Genomic DNA, 20,395 nt, shown 5'->3' with positions numbered 1-20,395 from the left:
CTTCAGGAGAGACACAAACCGCGGGAAACGTGCGAGTCACTGAGGAGGCAAAACCGCACTGATAAGGAAAGGGTTAATCTTCTATAAGACATATTTTATCCTGCAAGAGTTTGATTTTTGACAGTTTTGCACGCCATTTAATCATGAGACAGATTTTATCTTCACAAAGAACTGAAGACAAATTTTCTCAGGCAACTTCAATTCTATAAATAGAGAAAATGCCAGTGTTTGAGGTAAATCTATTTTTACCTTCAGCAATGCGCTGCAATTGTATGAATCTCTAAAAAGACACTTTTTAAGCTTTATTACATCCTACCAGAGATGGAAATCACTATAGAACAACTAAATAAGTCAGACAAATCAAATCAAACAGCGACTAGGAGTAATGTACAACAAGTTTTGCAGAAATGAAAACTCAGTCCTGACCAAAAAAAAAAGAATATCACTGTAATAAACCTAAGGATAACACGTGAAGTGCTGATGGAGTCACTTTGCCTGATAAATATCAAATAATGCTGAAAAATGCCAAAGGTGACAACTCCAGTTATTTTGTTTGGTTCAATTTAAATACTAAAAATCTGTTGGCTATTATCTTTTTTTTTTTTTTTTCAAAAAGCGCTCCAACCCAAACCACCAGTGTTGGTTCAGTCTCCATCCCTCATATCATAGAAAAGACTGATTTAGTCCTGATAAATTAAGTTCTGGTGCAAATACACTAGGTTACAGTTAAGGAACACAAATGCTATTTGTTCACCTGCTCAACAACAAAGAGCCAAGAGCAATCGCAAAAATAATTGTTAAATGAAAATCCTATTAGTTTCCCTTCCTGCAAAACAAAATATTTCAACCACAGATCCATAAATCTATGGATGAAATTAGCTAGTTCACAAATATGGTGCATCAGTGTGTCTTTGGCTGTCCACCTCCTAAAGTCCAGTTTTCTTTTCTTTAAATACAATCGTTATGGCCGGGTGGCTTGAATTTATACATCTGACTTCATGCGAAAGGCATTTTACAGAGGACTGCATCAGCAACTGCATGGAATACAGGATGGGCTTCATCTGTCTCCCTGACGGCTACCGTTATTCTGTCAGTTTACATCGCAGTCCCCTGCCCGTGTTTCAGCATTCCAATCAAGTTCTCTCCTTCCTGCCCCTCTATACCCAGACATACAGCAGAAGTTACACACTCTTAAAATGTCATGTCAGTGAAACCTGAAGGTTAAAGGGACAGTCATGGTTTTTAAAACAATCTTGACTCGCAGCTAGCAGAAAACAAACAGCATTCTCTCACTGCAATATCCAGCTGACACCAGTGGGTGAGACAGCCATCTGTCATGCCATTCTCTCATCGATGTGATCTCCTCCTTTCCTGTGGCCATAATTAATACGGCTGCTCCCATTTGCACCGCTCGTCCGGTCATTTTTCTTCGGAGGACAGACTCGGTTGTACAAATCAGATGAATACTCAACAAGTGGTACACAAATGTGTACTGTGCCAGCCTGTTTTTCCCCACTTAACTCTGTCTTCTCAGATTAGATATACGAGGTCATGTGGCTGCTTGGAGCAGTGAGTGAATTAATGCAGGTTCTCGTCTAAAGTCTCTTCAGGCAGCCAGAGAGGGCAGACAGGGACTGAGGGCCTTTCTCCTCCTCAGGCATGAACAGAGGAGAGGTCTGTCTCCAGGCAAACACAGTAGACGTCATGTCTCTGCCTCACTGCTGTACCATTAGCGCATCGCTCTATTGATTGCCGGTGTGTAAATTGCTGAGCAGACTAAAGGAAGCATCGAGACATGAGCAGCACAGGTTTTGTCAGCAGGCACTTGTCCAGACACAGACACAGCCCTTGGTTTTATGTGTGTGTTCGTGTGTGTGTGTGGGGGTGTGTGTGTCTGTCTTTTTGTGTGTTTATCTACACACGTGCATAGGCTGTCTCGCCTAATTGCTATATCATATCCTCCTGCTTTCATTCCAACAATGGAACAAATTCACAGGCTGTATTCCCTCCACTGAGACTGACACTGCAGTCGGTGCAACAGAACAAACAGCGCCTAACAAACCGGCCCTGCTGCTGCCAAATGCCAATGCTGCCAATCAGTTTAGAGACTTTTTAAAAATCACACACAAAATCTCTCTCTCTCTTTCTCTCTCTCTCTCTCAGTTCAGCTTCAATGCTTTGACTCTTTGCCCAAGAATGTCTCACCCAGGGCCCAGGAGGGCATCTGGAAACAAATCTAATCACCTAAAATTACCTTAATCTCAGATGGCCAACATCCAAGTTGCTGCTCAGAGTAAAGAAATTACGCCACTTAAATTAAAGTAGTAAAGTGCAAACAGTAGGAAAAGTCATTCTTCGGTCTTTAGGACAGAATAAAAGCAATATCTGTCACTCTCGTGGCTATGTTCCTAAGTTACACTCTGAGAGAAGTGAAGCAAGAATGGGGAGGATGTCGACGGCTCTATTTTATGCCTCAAGTAAGATTACTCTGCCTGCTTCAATATGTGACAGATGTGTGCGATTGAAGCTTCAAAGGAAAAGTAATATGCTTATGTTGAGTCATGTGTTGTGACAGTAATGGAAGCTGAGACTGCAGCCTTGAAATGCATCATAGAGCATCTTTCAGAGCCATGTGTTATTGAAAAAAAAAAAAAAAGTCCCTCGTCATCCAGCCTCCACCAACAAGCCGCTGTGGCCCTACAGCCAATCTGCTGCCTGTAAACAACCCATTACAAAATTCAACACCAGACTTGTTTCACTGAGCGAGAGGACACAAATGTAAGATGTAGCACACGGGAGGTTAACCTACTTTTCAGTAGATTCTTTCACCTAGCACGAAGGAGATGGTCTGTCCTCAGGGGTTCATGCAGGACAGCGGAGGATGCATTAGCGGCAGTCACGCTTACAAGATTCATAAAGTGCTCCACCTGACAGGCGGCCGTTGGAATCCATCTGACACTTTGTGCCACAGCTACGGCTCTGAGTCATTCGGAGCAAACGCACAATGAGGAACGTCACACGTGGCACTGAAAACATAAAATTAAGATCAAGGTCTGAGGGCAAAATATGGAGGTTGAAATGTTCAGACAGGATAGAAAGTTCCCACGTTGAAGCGATAGTTTGGTTATTTTGATGCTGGGTTGTATGAGACACTGATGCCCAGTCAGAGGTGTGGGTGTTGGCACTCACACCACAGCAGCATCTTCCTGTGCCTCCTTTCACTGCATCGCGCTTTAAACAAACACATATTAGCCAACAACAACTAGAAGGTCCTACAGTAGCATAATATCAGTTGACCTCTTGACACACACATCTGTCTCTTAGCTTTTTGTCCAGGTTGAGATGCTAAAAGTGGGTGGAAACAGTTAAGGAGTTCAGAGTGGTGCGATGCACATGCAGAAGAGGTGCACCTACAAAGACTGTCCTACCAGCAACACGCGCAGCGTAGGCCGAGTCACTGAAGAAAACTCCTTCGGTGTTAGCTGGTGTTTGTTGTACTGTGACAGTTGTTGATTTAAAACTTTCATTAGGGCACGATTGGTGCGCCTGACTGGAAGTCAGTTCTCTCTGTGTTGTAAAGTGATTTGCTATGTCACTGATTTGCTTCACTCCAGAGGACAATGGGGGTGAGTGCCATTTCCGCTAAGGAGTGTCCTTGACAACACTGGAGGGGCCGTGGGTTTGTTAGCAGCCGTTCTCATCAACCTTAAAGTAACTACCTGGCATTCCAAAATCCCCAGATGAAGACTAGCAGTGAGTTTGTGTGACCCAAATCACATTCATCTGATACCCCACAAAAACTACCAGGTTCTGGGATGGCTGTACCCTTCACAAAAAAACCTACTTAACCAATGAGATACCAAATTTCCCTTCTGGTTTGGTGTTATGGATTAAACAACAAGGTCACAATTACAAACTCATCACACCACAATGGAAAGCTGTGGTGGACTGAATGATCGTCTAGTGTGTGGTGTGGGTAAACATGCTGGAAAGCATTCTGATGCACATCCCAGGACCGTGTGGACATGTCTAGAGGCCCGGCTTGGGTTTTGCTCCAGACTGAGAACAAGATCATTCCTGGAGTACTTCCGAAAAAACAATTATAGCAGATTATTTAGCATCCTCTAATTGAGGTTAGAGGGTGTTTTTGTCCCCTCCCTGAGTCAGCGCCCTGCACGTGTGACAATGTGGTCTCGATGTGCTCATGGGTCAGGTTTCTATTAATACACCTTTAAGTATTGCATAGGAACGGTTGATGAAAACTGACCAATTTGAAAAAAACTGCCCTTTGAATCGCGAAAAAAGTTTACCTACTCGTCTGAGGCGGTTTTTGCCTTTTTTGAAAGAGTAAATGTGCAAAACAGGAGATGGACCCATCTTTTCCAATAAATCCCCATGTGGCAAATCTCAAATTCACAAATGATAAATTACAACTTGTTCAACCCCTCTTCATTTTTTACTGATATTTTTCTTCTACTGTTTAATCCAGTCACAGTCATGTGTAATGTTAACTTTAGCGCCATCTTCTGGTGGCATTACATCATCTACTTCATTCGCTACAAACCAGGTTATACTGTAGAAACAAAACTAATGAATATTTCCTTTAATGCCACAAATTCATTGTTTGCTTAAGATTTTCTTGACAATTACACAGTGAAGCACATGAGTGAAACCAATTTAACACCACAAATCTCATATTTGTGATTTATGAATAAATCACTTCACAACTGAATTATTTTTTGAACCTTAAAATAAGAACCTTGCAACCTAGTAGGTGAAGTATTAGCCATTCAACCTTTGATCATATATAAACATGATCAAGACCCATTCTGAATCTTCAAAGGACCCTGCTAAGTCCCTAAACCTCACTTTGGCAACAGTTTCTCTCCAATGAAGCCAAGTCTGGTGAGTCAGGACGCGCCCATGACACCTTCTCCTTCACCTGACATGCTGACATAATAACCCCGCGATGAGCCATTAGAAAGCATTCACCCGCAGGTACAGACGTCAGAGTCGAAGTACAAGTGACAATCACTAAAGCAGGGGCGTGTGTTTTAGTCCCATCCCAGATCAAAGTGTTTACAATCGTTGGATGCTGCTTAATCTCCTCGCTCTTTGAATCATCGGCATGACCGGCGATGAGGCTGTGGCGTCTGATGGATCTAATTAGATCTTAATATAAACTGAGCTACACTTTAAAGCTGATGTGATGTGTGGAGGTGAAACATGCACATCGTTACATTAGATTAGTGCATTTTTTTTTTTTTGGGGGGGGGGGTGCATGCCAGGATGTGCAGCGGATCATGCATCACCCCCACCAGCACGCCACGACAAGTCTGACATCGTTCTCACAGCATCTCTCTGCATCTGTCACCACCATGAAAACATGCAAAAGGCGTTTTTTTGTCCAACCCAAAATCGTTCACATTTCTGCATTGCGGAAGGCTACATAAGCCCCCTGCCATCCTTGCAGCCCAATGTTGTAAACAACACTAATGTGTCAAAATACAGTTCCCGGGCTTCCTTGTAAATAACTCTCAGTTTTCACCACATCTACTCTTTGCTCCCCCCACCGCTTCTTACCTTCCGCAGCGGGCAAACGTCCGTGTGTCCTTCACGATGCTCACATCTGCTCAGCACCGCATCGCCGGGCGCTCAAGAGCTGGGAAAGAAACTGACAGAGCGGCGGTCCTGTCCCCGTGGGTTGGATGGAGGCTTGTGACCACTGTCATCTAAGGGGGGCGCTAGACGTGCTTGAACAGGATAGGGGAGTCCGTGAGTGGATTTGGAGCAGTAAACTGTCCGTCTATAATTTTTTTAATTAAACCTCCATTAATTTCCTGACGGGTTTCTATCATTAAAAAAAATAATTTAATGTCAGTGAAGTTCTTATTTCATGCATGTGACGAGCCACATATGAGACACTCCTGACCACCCACTGGAGAACCCTTCTCCTTACAGTTAGCCCTTATTTTTCTCCTAAATGAAATGAAATCAACACCGTGTTTGCTGATCGTCATGACGAGGTGTTTGTCTTCTCCAAAACTGCGTAGTTTGCAGTCAAAGTTGTGTTCAATCTCGCTCGTACCGTGGATTTCCCTCAAACACTGGTTTCGGCTCTTAGATTTAAGGATTTTTTGCTCCACAGCGCCACCAGTCTGGTTCGGAGGATGTACTGCATCCCCGCGGCACCTGTTGTAGTTACCCGTACCCGTCCGATCAATTTTCCCCCAACGTTATCTGAGAAAAGCTAGTAGACTAAAGTTCTGGTTCACTAAACCTTTCGCACCTCTAATAATATAGAATAATTATTTTTGGTTTAATTAGTTAGTTTTCTAATCTGTTAACGATTTTTGTTGCCAGTTGTTACTGAAAATTTGTGTCTTTGTTTTTACCTACGTTTTTTTTTGTAATGACATAGAAGTAGTTTTTACCTTACACGAGATGATCAAGCCAAACACGTGATCATTAATTAGACAAACACCTTAAAAAAAACAGATTACACAATTATTAGGAAGATGTGTTGGTAAAATTCATAAACAGACATTTTGGACTGTTTAGTCTGTTGTTAAATCAACAGTTTCCATCAGTTTCAAACTTTAAACATAAGAGGTTGGCTTTTTCTGGATTCTTGAATTACCAAAAAAGTTACTTACTTCACATCTGTCATTTGGAGTCGATCGAATACATTTTAATCCAATATTCCATCTGTTATTAGTACTGGATTAGACTCTGCCATGTCCCAAGAAAACTATCTGTCTTTTAAATGAAGCCCCACCAGCTTCTTCCTCTGTCTGCCATATGTCGTTGAGCAGGGTGTATGCTAGTTCATCAAATCTTTGTTCCTGCAAAGGGCTGATAATGAGATTTGATGATAAGAGTTGTGGTTACTCACCCATACACTTGTTCAGTCATAAAGAAAGAGCTTCATGAATGCAGAAACTTGAAATGGTGACACATCTTTGTTAAATAGATAGTTTTATGTTCCTCTAATAGTTGAAAAGCATTTTAAAAAAAAACCACATTGGTACTGTTAAACGCACACAAATGACAGCTTAGTGCAGATACTGCATTTCTTGTTGCTCCTCATCTTCCTCACCGCTAGCTCTTCTGTGTGGTTCAGTCTCATCAGTCTCCGGTTTACACAGCTTCCCATTCATCACCCACCCAGGAATACTTACTCCACACTGAGTCCTCCTCGGTTCTTACAATTAAACACATTTTTCAAAGACAGTTGCATTTAACCAGACAAAAGCAAAAGCATATCCAAATATAAAATTGTTCAATACTCTGCTTATTTTACACAGCATAGCAGCATGTGTGCATTAGAGCAGCTCGAGCTTTTATAGCTGAATAAATCCTTGTAAAAACTGCAGTGAGAATTGTGAATGATCTCAAGTACACTGCAAAAAAAGACAGTTTTGCTGATATATTTGTCTAATCTCTAGAAAAAAATAGTGCATTTGAGTTGAATGCTCTTTTTAAAAGTCTTTTATCTTCTCATTTAAGTACATCTTGGTAAGGAAAGTGTGCTGATAGCACATGCAGATCATTACTGGCAAAAACTTAGTTTTTTTACAGTGTAGCTGGGACATTTATTTCATTTCCATTTCGAGCACAGCTTTTGGTGGTAGAGGAAAAAGGTAAGCAGCTTCAAATTTTAGAGAAAATAGAATAAAGCTATCTACAGGGTGAGGCATCGCTAAACAAGAAGCGAGTGTGCCTGCATGTTAAGTGTCTGCCTGTGTCTCATCAAGCATATATCAAAAGAGCACCTCGAACAATTACCACGCCGTGCCCATGTGTCAGTCCAAACATGACACCGTCTCAATCCCCCTGGGATTAGATTTAAATCTTAGATGTAAACACCGCACAGCAAATGATAATCTGCTGTTGTGGCGGCCCATAAATAATGCAGGATTCTTTGAGAAAGAGCAGGGTGGAATCAATTGAAGGATGAATTCAGGGGAACACATAAAGAAGTTCTATTAAATGTGATCAGAAACTAATTCAACAGTCTTGCTGCTTCACTCCCTCCAGCTGTTATTATTCTGACTTTGTACCATCATTGTTTAGTTCCCTTTGAATCAGGAATTGTGTTTATGTACAAGAAAATAAAGGATCTCATCTTGAACCTTGAGAAGGAAAATACATCAGTACACATAAAAAGGCCAAACTAAAGTGATTCTGTAACACTGAAGCAATACGACATCCAAGTAGAGCAATGAAAATACAGAAACCAGAAAGATATTATTCAATATGCAGGTTATCTGAGATCTAGGTGTATTCCACCATCAGACAAACAGTTTTGTTGCTCTCGCAACATGACAGTGCAAATAGACAGAGTCCTGCTGCTGAACGACACTGTTACAAGGCCGGTCTCTGGGGGTGGATAAGACGAACAGCAAACACCCTGCTGTCTGGAGCAAAGAATAGGTGGCTGTCATCTATCTGCCTGGCAGAGGAGGAGGAGGAGGAGGAGGAGGAAGAGGAAAAAGAGGGTGGGGGTAAATGTGATTTAGCCTCAATGATCTCCATGGGGGCGCATGAAAAGGTAAAGCCCCGAAACACCCACCCAACCAGTTCAAATACACACGGGACATGGCGGGGAGCATGTGGAATCAGGTTGGGGAAAGGGCTATCATGACAGTGGGGGAGGGGTTAATATTGTTCAAGTCAGATCGATAAAACAAAGCACTTTTGTTTTTTCAGGGGTGCAAAGATATCCATCACCAACTCCCCTTTCAAGAAAACCTTTAGCGCAATGATTTCCCAAATTCAGGAAAAAGGAGCCCACTATTCAGGCTTCAGGCTTGACAGATGTATGTGTTGGCCAGCCGTTTGTCTGCCATATGGAAATGTCACAGAGTAATCATAAACAATTATCCTCCTCAGCTCTGCGTGTTAGAAAAGGGCAAATTTACATAAAGCCACTAAGGCTCTGACACTTACATCTAAGGAACAAATACAGCTCCGCTGTGCACGCTAAAACCTAAATAGTGGTGTTTTTCTAATACCTGCCTTTGATATATTTTACTGTCTTATTAGAACGCTTGTAGACATAAAGATCACGTCCTTCACTCAAGTATCTGGTATGCAAATGATGGTTTAAAGCCAAGAGACCACTAAACGCAGAATGGAGGTTGACCGGTTCGAAGCAGGCTTCCTACCCAGCAATAAATCAAGGAGATGGACCAAAAGGAGGTAGGAATGGATAATGGATGCTACGGCAGACATTCAGACGGCACAAAATGATTCCATTGAGAATTGGATGAGGAATTAGAGGATGGTGGGAGGGGTTGGTGTGGCGGAGTGGCAGGAGGGGTGGGCGAGGTTCAGAAGGGTAATAGGGCAGCTGCTTGTTTGGTGCAGCAATGATCACCAATGAATGGACAAATAATGTAATTCTGTTGCCATAAAAAAAATAAAAATACTCAAGCCTCTTACAGGGAGCTCTGGTAAATGAGGAGCGGGAACGTCAAGAAAAGGTCAAACAAACTCCCAGGCCTGCAGGTTAGCTGTGTACAAATAACGTGTGATGTAGGCAGATTATTTGAGCAGCTATTAGTTAATGAAGACGGTGGTTCTGTTGCATTTTAAATGCTGAATCCCCTGACACAACTAACCCTCTACGTCCTCAGCCGGCGCCAGCAACACCTGTGGCTAGGCCAGCACTGCTACAGTTTATGCTAGATCTGTCTGATATGGTGAGGGGGATTCAGCGGTAGAGTGGCCATCTAGCAACCAAAGGGTTGTTGGTTCGATCTTCACTTCCCCCGGTGACCATGTCTAAGTATACTTGAGCAAGATACTGAGCCCCTAATTACTCCCGATGGTCCTGTGACAGACTGGCAACCTGTCCAGGGTGAAGCCCGCCTCTCATCTCACTCAATCTCAGTTTGGATAGACTCCAGCCTCCCCCCCCCGCATCCTTAACGGATAAGTAGTATATAAAATGGATGGATGGATGTCTGATATGGTACTGGAAGCCCCGGAGCGCACTCGGTCTTCACTCTTGTGGTGCACTGCTGCTTCTGTGGGTGTGGAGCGAGATAGTTTTGAACCACTTATCCATATTTGTGCAAGTTAAGCATCTTCTTGGATGTTAAGGGGCCTTAGTTTTCTGGGCCCAGGAGGAAATGAACAAAGGCCTACTGGGTGAGCATCCCCTGAAGACTTGCCTGAGAAAGGAGTGTGTTTCCGCAGAATGCCGGTGGGAAAAACATAACTCTCATTATTTTTGATGGAGGATACCATATCATATTTTTTTTTGCCATAACCCCTGTTGGAACTGTGCTCCTGGGGCTACATGTACATGTACCCATTTTTGGAATCATGGGATTAAGAATTCCTCCAAACATGTTGAATGTTCATGGTAAATATTTATATAGTGACTTTAAAACCCCTCAAATTGCTTTTTAGTGTTGCCTTATTCACTCATTTACACTCAGGCTGCCAGGCAAAATGTCAACCTGGCCCAAGGACGCACTGACAGTTTTTGAGGCAAAAATCAGCATTCACCAACTGAGGAAACAGATTTGTGCTCATTGTTCCCAATTAACTAGAGTTAACTATGGTGTGTGTCCATGAACATCTCCCTCACTCCCTCTATCTCACACACACACACACACAGACACACACACATTTGCTTATTTACTCTGGAGGCTAGTTGCTCATCACTAGGTGGCAGTAAAGACAACAATGAAACTGTCCATCAAAATCTGATGAATCATCAGTGAGTAGCTAAGGGGCATCAAGTCTTTCAGGTCATTGCTGAAGAAGTCCTTTATTTTTGTTAAAATAATATTCCATTCTTTGGTGCAGGGTTCATTTTGAAAGAAAAAAAAAGATCTCTTCCTCAAGTGTCTGTAGATGCATTTTACTGTTACATCTCACTTTTACCTGGGGAAAAGGAACCTGTGTTAACAGAAGGCCAAGAGTCCTCGCCACAGGGAGAACACGTTCAGAAGACACCAGATACCAGACTTCCCCACTTCCTGACACCATTGCTGTGTGATAATGCACCAGATGGCAGGCTGCTCTCTCGCTATTACCCTGACAATATGACTGTAATGGAAACGGAAGTGCTACAAGTGCGCGCCAAGAAGGAGTCCAACTGTCGTGTTCCATTAGGCTTTTGTATAGCTGCTTCACACTGAGAGGGAGGAGGAGGAGACAGGTGTGCAGGAGGTATCCAGATTTGCACGGCCCTCAGCTCTGGCTCACTCACTGCACTTGGTGCAGTACACAGATACTGGATGTGTGTACATTTGTATACAGCCCTCATATATTTCAAGGATACAAATCTGATTTTACTTGCTTTCTTCACATTAAAAAAAAAAACATTGAAATATACTGAATCTTAAGCATGTGTAACAGATGGGGATGCTATCCACACACACACACACACACACACTTGGCTCTACCACTTCTCTCTAGAATTGGATTAAGTAGCAGGGTACTGAATTGGCACATAATCGCTCATGTTGTATCGTTTGTGTTATATAATGAATCATTTATTGCTACATTTTTTAGCACCAACAGAGAATAACACTTTTTTATTATACTGACGCAAATGCCATTTATAGAATATCTCACTTTCCAGGAGAGGCCAGTGACAGTTTGAGTGAAGAGAATGAAAACACACATGAAAGCAGATAATTATTTATTCATTCAATATACTTCCTGTAGCTTGAATTTCATACTTGCACAAGAGAGGGAAACTTAAATAGAGACAAAGAAAGTATTTTGTTAGTACAAATCTGTTTCTTAAATACAAAACCATTTGCAACACTGTGATGAAAAAAAAGAATATCATTTTGGCAGCATGTTGAGACTGCGTAGAACCAAAACAAATCAGAATAATATAACCCTTTGCATCAGTTAATGTTGTCCCTGTACCCTACATGTTGTACTTTACCAAAATGATGTCACTAGAGAAGTTTTGGACAAGCAAATCAGATAATCAGAATTCAAATTCATGTGCATTTTTCCTGTCCAGTTAGTTACAGTACAATGTACATGGTTCACAGCAAGGAAAAAAAGAAAATATATATATAATCTCTACAAGTGTTCTATATTTGATACAGTCCTATCAACAAGTTAAACCATGTCATGCACAATATTGCCTCTTAGGCTGCCTCGTAAGCTGCTTGTCCCTGTACAGTCAAATTAAAGTATATACAAATTCAACAAATATTCTACAGATCTTAAAAAAAAATAAAACTTGATGCAAGTTAAGAGAAAAGAAATCTTGATCCCATCTAAAGGCTCTCAAGCGTCGTTAGTACAAGTGAACAATACCGTTGCCTAATAGAAAATGAATAATGTACCGTATCAGCACAAACACATGCCTACACAATCACAGACACTCATACATTCATACACTGCAGAAATACAATCAGGTACTGTACATGATGACTGCAGCAGAATGCACCAGACATGGTTTCATCAGTGTTTAAATCTGGTCCATCGCGGGTGCGTTTAGCCTCTTGGAAAAATCGAAGCTTTTCTTGTGACTCAAAGCATTCAGAAGTGTGCACACAAGGTATATGAATCTTTCCTCTCTCTACACAGTCTTCTTCCTCTTCCCAAACTCATTTTATCTGCTTGGGTATGACTTGTCTTTGTTCCAGTCACTGAACTCTAGAAAGCGACTTGAATCAGTGTTTGAAGAAAAGGCACTACCTGCTGAAGGCGCCCCCAGCAGCACTGCGGGAGCTGAGGCAAACCATCATAAACCTCCCCGCTGGCCTTCAGATCGAGCTCAATGAGTGGAGGTCACATGCAGGGCAAAGGTTGTGAGGTCACATGACATGCCATGCAGCATTTCATCTTCCTCCAGAGTGGTGACAGATGAGAATGTATTAACACAGCAACCTAGCATGCTGTCTGCACTGCTCCCAATAGTCAGTTTGAGGACAGTTAACTTTATTTATTTATATATACTGTATATATATATGTGTGTGTGTGTGTGTGTATATATATCTATATATATATATTCATATAGATATATATTCACACACACTGTACATAACCTGCCTTGTGCACTGTAAATGCATGGTAGAATTACATGATTAAATACTGATTCCTGTACAAGCATCTGTGTTGGAAAAACATATAGACATCGATTACTATTTGAACATAGTAGATAAGAACAAAAACAAATATAGTTCAGACGAGCACTGCATAGTCCACAGAGATTCCTGGTAAGAATGCAACACTTGTTAATCTCAAAGTGTTAATTAAAATATGGTTATTCATGCACATCTTAATTGCTTCCTAAATGAGCCATGTGTTTCCAAGCCTCTCTGTAAAGATTTCCAAGTGAAAACATACGTGTCTTTACTAAGATGTCCGTGCCACAGCGGGGCACCGGGGGAGGGACATGTGATCATGAAGCCATACGGTGCTGGAAGAGCCCTCTAAAGGAGGTTGAGCAGTCTGCGCAGCACCTCAAATTGGCCTGATACTGATTGGCTACACAAATGAGTTCAAGGAGTTCATGGCATTAACAGGGGACGGGGCCTCCGAGCTCTCGTGGCCCTCAGCAGTGTCCCTGCTGGTACTCTTTCCACTATACTGGCCGATAAATGAGCCATCCTCGTTGAACTGTCCGTCTCCTCCTTCCCCGTAGTCAACTAAACTGTCATCACTGTCGTCTCTCTTAACTGTCCCGTTAGATGGCGTGCGGCTCCCTTTTAACGGTTTATGGTCCTCATTGTCACTGAAGGAGAAAATAACATGCAGGTGTTAAAGGTGAGATGATGTGACAGATGCAACAAGGAGATTAGTGATCATTTTTTTTAGATGGAGCTCTGAGGTCATAAATTTTATCACAATCGACCATTTGGTGGGTGATGATAAAACTTTTTAATAATTTGGCTCATTTCTTGACTTAAAAGTGTAGGTTTATTCATTAAAACATTTTCAAAGGCCCATTGCACAAGAGGCAAATTAGAATTTTTGGCTTGCTCCATGTCTAAAAAACTGCAGCTATGAATGATTAGTTGGTTTCCATCAGGCAACAGGGGAATAAATTCAAGCAATCATAACCTCTTCAAATTCCCCCTGAAACCAAAAATATATGAAGTGATAAATGTGTTGTCTGACAAAAGTACCCCCCCCCCCACCAAGACAGAGGTTGTGATGAAAAAAGGAAAATCCAAGGCAATGATGTGAATAAGAAAGCAAAGTTTCAGCCAAACATCCCCCGAAGCAAGCATGATAATCATCACAAATTGGCAAAAATGCATGAAAAATCTGCAAAGAAAGTTTTCTTTGGATATCAAGAAACAGTTCACATACATGAGTTGAACAACAATGAGATAAGATCACAAAGCCATCATAATGCTGAAATGTTCTTAGACTTAAATGATAATCAGTATGCAAGTAAAACTTTTGGTAAAGAAAAACGTGCACTTGCACAGTAAAGCCACAGAGAAATAAAAAAAAAACCACACACACACACATGATGAAGGCTTTATGAGCAAATATTAAACTTGATGACAGCCGTGAAAACCTGGGATGCTTTTACAGCAAGCACTTTTTTTTTTTTTCTCCACAGTGACCCTCCATTGACTCTCCTCACCCAAGTCACCCTTACCTCATCTGAGACCTACACCCTCGCGACTGGATGGGGAGATCCAGCTGAGATCCCAGGCTCAGAGAGACATTTATGCTATGCACACACTTGAGAGGGTTTTATATATAAGTGTAGCACTTTAACAGGCCAAGTCGTGTATTTACTGCCCCAACAAACGGTGTTGCTCCTGCAGTCAAACAAGAACAGCTCAGTTCAGTAACGTTATGCCTTTATTGACACACTGAGAGGTTTCAGCTGAGCTCGACGACACAGCAAAGTATACTCTCACAAAGGCACTGTTATGTTTGTACATTTTGCCTTGTGATTTATCAGCTTACCTCCGCCAAGGAGCTAATGTGATCGGATGGATCACATGATGATGATGGACAGATTTTGATGACAGATATTACAAATGTTTAACTTTTGGATCCACTTGTAGATCTTGGATCCTCAAGACAGTTCTAAGTATTCTGGATCTGTCACACAGAAAACTTCATTTGGGAGTTATGTGGACGGAGTTGATTCATGCTTTTATCCCTGTACCCACGTAGCCTCCTTGGCAGGGGCATGCACGCTCTGAATGCTCCCTTTAAATTTTTTTCTTCCATTGTAAAAGTTCCCTCACAGCGTAAATAGTTTCCTAATTTTACCATCTCATATATTTTGCAATATTCTTTATCTTTTTTCTATTGTCATAATATTGCTATATTATAAGCAATGAACCGATCCTTAATCTATCTTCACACACAATGCAATGCAAATCACTTGCATGATTAAATTACATATACAGTCAATGCAAAGACAGCATAAATGATGCGCATAGAAATAAATGATCCGGCGACCACACTCCTGCAAGGTTGTGTGTGAACATGATTTAACAAGTACTGCCTTAGACCTCACGCTGTTGCCATGTCACGTTGCTCCATTAGAACAAACGTAGGTACTGTGTGTGTGTTCAAATCCATCTCTGAGAGAAAATACACAAAGGGGGCGTGCCTAAAACTGCAGAGTGTAACATGAATGTCTAAATGAACATCTTTTACATTCAAATACTCACCAACCCAGTTCACACAATGCTCAGAAAAATGAAACCTGGTGGAGTTTCTAAATTTTCCAGGCAACAGTATACGGAAGAACACGAAAAGAAATGTCAGAGAAATGTTTCAGGAGCGGATATTACAACTATAATAAACACTCACAGAAGTGTTTCCCCATGGGAAAGCGCTAACAGAAGAGAAGGAGCAGAGGGCTGACACAGGACAGTTTGGTATTTGTAAAATATTTGAAGTCACATATGCAGCTGTTACATTTACTCTACTTATATGATGGTCTTGTGTCCTGAAACTGTGGAAAAGTTCTGTTGTTGTAACTATTTCTGAAAACCAGTCAGGGTGAGTGTGTTACGAGGGTGAGCTTGTTACCCAGCTAGTTAGCAAGCTAGCAGTTTAAATGACAGTTCTGAGAAAATAAGTAACTGTTATGCGTCACTGATTACAAGTGAAAAACAAAATTGCAAGAGACAGGCCGCTGTAAAGTATTGAGAGAAGGACTACAGCATCGTTGCTCTGTCTTTTCATGGATTTCTGTCAACAATTATAAAAAGATACAGAATATCGCCAGCCTTATTCTTTTAAAGAGTGACTGTAATTAAGAGCATTAACACCAGTCATGACTGCCTGCTTCAAACATGCTGGGCTTTGCATTAAATCCTTATATATCTATATACTGTATATCTATATATGGATGAATAGATGATCATTTCAATTCAACACATTGACTGAAACACATTTTTTAAAATATATATATCAGATCTTCACACCATGCATATCACATATTATATAAATATATATATATATATATATATATATATATATATATGTATATATATATATTTATTTATATGTGTGTGTGTATGTGTGTGTATATGTATACACCTCACAGCATGGAATCCATAGAACAGATTGTTTACATACTACAAAAAGGAATATAAAATATAAAAGCAAGACCATCTTATAAATTAACTGACAATATTTAGAGATGCTTGCTATACAGAAGTAAAGTGCTTCATTTGTTTATTTTGCGTGCGATTGGAGAGGCAACAGGATGCTAACAGGCATAACTGGAGAACTGCTGAATGTTAGCAAGGATGTCAATTTGGATCATTGTTGTGTAAGCAAGTAGCAGTACACAAGGCAAGGTGTTAATACAATATCTTCTACACTATACACAGTAGGAGTAGCTTATTACTTGGAATGGGATTGGGAGCTTGGGGTCAGTCAGGATGTGTTACAAATGACTCTGGATTATATACTTATGAAAACACCTAAACCCCCAAACCCCTAATCCTGAAAAACCTGAAGAATCCTGCTTCTCAAATGACACCACAATGTCATACTGAGGACACACACAGTGAAGAGTCCAATACAAGGAGCAGTCCCATCCAGGACGTCCCAGAACCCAGAAAACAATAATCATGTGCTTTAGGGTCATTAAAGTTCATTTGCTCTTTGTGTTCAGTGATTGATGATTCCGGGTCAGTTATTGGTCAGCTGTAAGGGGGTTGAGAGGAGGCAAGGAATGCAGAGCTCCAGCCCAGCCAGAAAGAACTGGGCATAAAGCCGGAACGGGGCAAGGGCTGATGGCTAAAATGGGCTCTGGGGGCTATTGAGCCTGAAGCAGTTTCTCTCACCTGTATTCCCCAAAAGTACAATCGTCATCTTTCATGGGCTGGAACTCTGGGTCAGTGTGTGCGTCTTCCTTCTCTTTTACTAGAGAGACAACAGAATCAAAATGACCCAAAACATCATATAAAGAACAATTTGATGTGTAATACTGTATATGACATATGCTGATGCAGCCACAGCAAAAATACAGACAAACAGTTTCTGGTCACATGACACATACATCTTTCATCTTACAATTGCTTGCCAGTTCTGTTTACTAATCGTTCTTGTTTGTCATAAAGCCTGTTTAATTCATTTTTCATGCTATATTTTGGAACTATACTTAAAATATTGAGATGCTGACCAAAGATTCGTTGCTTTATCAGCAAATGTTTTTTGTCAAAGGCAAATAATAATATGTGTATGTAGCATTTATGTCGATGGGTTCAGCACTGTCTTTAGATAAAGGTTCAAAAAGAAAAAGCGTAAAAAGAACTTCCTAATTTAATTGAATGTTTCACATTGTATGAGGACATTTTACGAGTCTCTGGTATGTTTTGATAGCGGTGACGAAGAGCACTGTGAATCCCAAATAGTCACGTGTCTGCTGTTACTCACCGGGATATTTCCCTCCCTTGTTCCTCTGGATGAAGCAGATGATGAGGAGGATCAGGATGAGAAGAGCAATGGCGCACATGAGGCCGATGAACCATCCCTGAGTGGCGATGTCCACCTGTCTGCTTGCCACAGCTGGCCAGAGGAGGAGAGAAGGGCAGTTTAATATCAGTGGCTGGGCTTCTTTCTTGGGGGGTAGGGGGTGGGAATGGTGATCCTTAATAAGCATTAAGTCATCAAGGTAACATGCTAGGTTTTAATCTTTGTAAATCATTCTTTTAGTATCTATTTGTTAAGCGGGTCGTCTCATGAGCGGATCGCTATTGCACGTTAAATTGTTAAAAACTTTCAAGTTAGAAGAGTTAGAAATTCACATGAAGCTAATATGCAACGTATACAACGAAGGAAATGAACATCTCTCACACACACAGACACACACACACAGACACACACACACAGGTTTTCTGTGGGTTATATTAGATTGGAAATTATATTACTAACCATATATTGTGCTTCTATATGGGAATGTCTACCACTGACTTGATATGCTGAAATCCAACAAGACAATCATGCAGGCTGCTATGCACAGTCTCTGTGTCACTACAGTACATGCCTGGCATACAGAGTGACCGCAACACACCCGTGCACCCATGCTTGGGTTACTATTACAAAACGGCACAAACTACGTCACAGTCTACACACGACACGAGCAAAACTAGAGCGGCCAGGCAACGATGGAGGCAACAACCTGGGAACTGCCTCACCTGGGACCGTCACTGTAAGCTCTTGGGAGCGGTGGGGCTCCTGGTCCGAGTGACCTTTAGCCACCAAACGCACCTTATAGGAGAGGCCCTCCTTTAAGCCCTTGAGTATATAGTTCTGAGAGCCGTTCACAAGCTCTTTCTGCCACTCCTCTTCTCCTTCACCTGCAGGAGGGACGTTCATGAACAGAAGTACGTTTGCAGGAGTGGACATAACTTGAAGTGGGCCATGGAGGTCATGACATCATGGGAACGTATTCTACTGGCATAGGGGTATGAACTGCAGGTGCAGCTATCTACATATGATGTAATCATTATTGAGTGTGTTTACATGCAGACAATAATCCGGTAACTGCAATGACGTGATCTTACATGTTTACATGCACTTAAACAACGCGACAATTTAAAAACCTGGCTTACAAGATTCAGTCAAGATTCAGATTTTTCTCCAAGTACACGACATAAAACTCATGTTTCCTGTTATTGTCCTCCTCCATTATCACAAAATGTTTTCATCTGCCTCACTCCAAAAATATGTATTAATCAGGTCACCACTGATGTCCACCATGGCTACTTTTTAATGACATACACTTTCTCCTCCTGGGTTTCAGGCAACGCATCCTCACATGGACTAATAAAAAAGAAAAAAGAAAAAATACACCTAAATCTTTATACATACACTTGATAAAATGGAAGACTAGGTATTCCTAATACTCTGATAAAGGCTTATCTTACAAAGAATATCGCACTGTGCTGTTTACTTGAATAATTTTGTAGCTTCAGAAGTCTGATAGTATCAATTTACTCTCATGCATGTAAACACACTCACAATGGATTCATCAATAATGTGGGGAAGATGTTTTTGAAGATGACATTTTCTAAATAACAGAATTTATGATTGTAATATTCCTTTCATTTCTCAAAAAATAGGTGTGAGAGAGCCATACTACAACAACATCCTCACTGCAGGTGGATGATATCAATGGATCGCACTTCAGAACAAAATCAATTGGCATACCAAGAATGTTTGTGCTGCTTTTAATGTTTTGTCTACACAAGTTCCCAACGAGACTGTTACAGGAAATACACGCCACTCTGGTCAATAACAGCACAGAGTAATTAGCAATCCAATCACAGACAGCTTTGTTAATCACATCTGGTTCCAGGTTGGCGAGAGCCAGCATGAACACGACTGCCAATATTCACCTGCACAAGCCAAGAATGAAGTAGGAGTCTCTTGCCACCTATGTGGAGCTGAAATAAAGGTGTGTTGCTTTGCTTACTGTTTTCTACTTTGTATTCTACATAAATGGTTTCCTCTGAGCCCCAGTACTCCCAACTAATCAGGGCCCCGTCATCTCCCATCGAGGAGCTAACGTTCCTAAAAGGACTTGCAGGCGGCGCTGAACACAAGAGAAAAGACAACCATCAAGTTCTGTTGGTCAAAGGACATTTCAATATTGTGGGCCCATTAAATAGCATCTCAAAATCTAGACCACATAGCCTTACATATTTCAGGATGCTAAGCCAGGAAACACAAAAATACACTAAGCTCAGATTCTTGTTGTGTACTGAAATCGCAGCAATGTCTGTACCCGTGCGGGGTGGGTGGCGTGGAGGAGACCGTACAATGGAAGGAGAGGTTTGGGTGTCCCCTGTAAACAGCATGGAAAAGAGGTGAAGACCACAGAACTATGAAAGACACAAAGAGGGTCCACAGGCAGAGACACCACGGGAACTGAGGTAACAGTATGCTGGGCACGCTCAGTTCA

The 20,395-nt window shown here is 41.4% G+C and overlaps 2 protein-coding genes across 19 annotated transcripts in view; both read right to left on the bottom strand.

Moving 5' to 3' along the window:
* cntn1a (contactin 1a) overlaps positions 1–5,750 on the bottom strand; it is a 65,523-nt gene extending 59,773 nt beyond the window's left edge. Inside the window, exon 1 of one of the 2 annotated variants that reach the window (XM_086209444.1) lies at positions 5,584–5,750. The gene's annotated coding sequence lies outside the window, so the exon portion shown is untranslated. Of the gene's footprint in view, positions 1–2,809; positions 2,972–5,583 lie in introns of those variants that run through there. The other variant, XM_086209446.1, reaches the window with a different exon arrangement.
* Positions 5,751–11,650: 5,900 nt separating this feature from the next.
* Positions 11,651–20,395, bottom strand: part of LOC147259158 (neuronal cell adhesion molecule-like) — a 76,143-nt gene continuing 67,398 nt past the window's right edge. For 11 of the 17 annotated variants that reach the window (XM_086209427.1, XM_086209432.1, XM_086209434.1 and 8 more), the window contains 6 exons: positions 20,219–20,278; positions 19,907–20,026; positions 18,627–18,788; positions 17,866–17,997; positions 17,274–17,352; positions 11,651–13,726 (listed from right to left, as the gene is read on the bottom strand). In XM_086209427.1, the coding sequence (XP_086065553.1) occupies positions 13,480–13,726; positions 17,274–17,352; positions 17,866–17,997; positions 18,627–18,788; positions 19,907–20,026; positions 20,219–20,278 (800 nt within the window). In that variant the 3' untranslated portion in view covers positions 11,651–13,479. The remainder of the gene's footprint in view (positions 13,727–17,273; positions 17,353–17,865; positions 17,998–18,626; positions 18,789–19,906; positions 20,027–20,218; positions 20,279–20,395) is intronic. The other 6 variants (XM_086209440.1, XM_086209441.1, XM_086209442.1 and 3 more) reach the window with 2 other exon arrangements.

The sequence above is a fragment of the Aulostomus chinensis genome, chromosome 7, assembly GCF_037954235.1.
Source record: "Aulostomus chinensis isolate RoL2024-O1b breed Wild chromosome 7, RoL_Achi_v1.0, whole genome shotgun sequence".
Taxonomy (NCBI): Eukaryota; Metazoa; Chordata; class Actinopteri; order Syngnathiformes; family Aulostomidae; genus Aulostomus; species Aulostomus chinensis.
The sequence above is the reverse complement of the archived record's forward strand: the minus strand, read 5'-3'. Positions and strand labels throughout refer to the sequence as shown.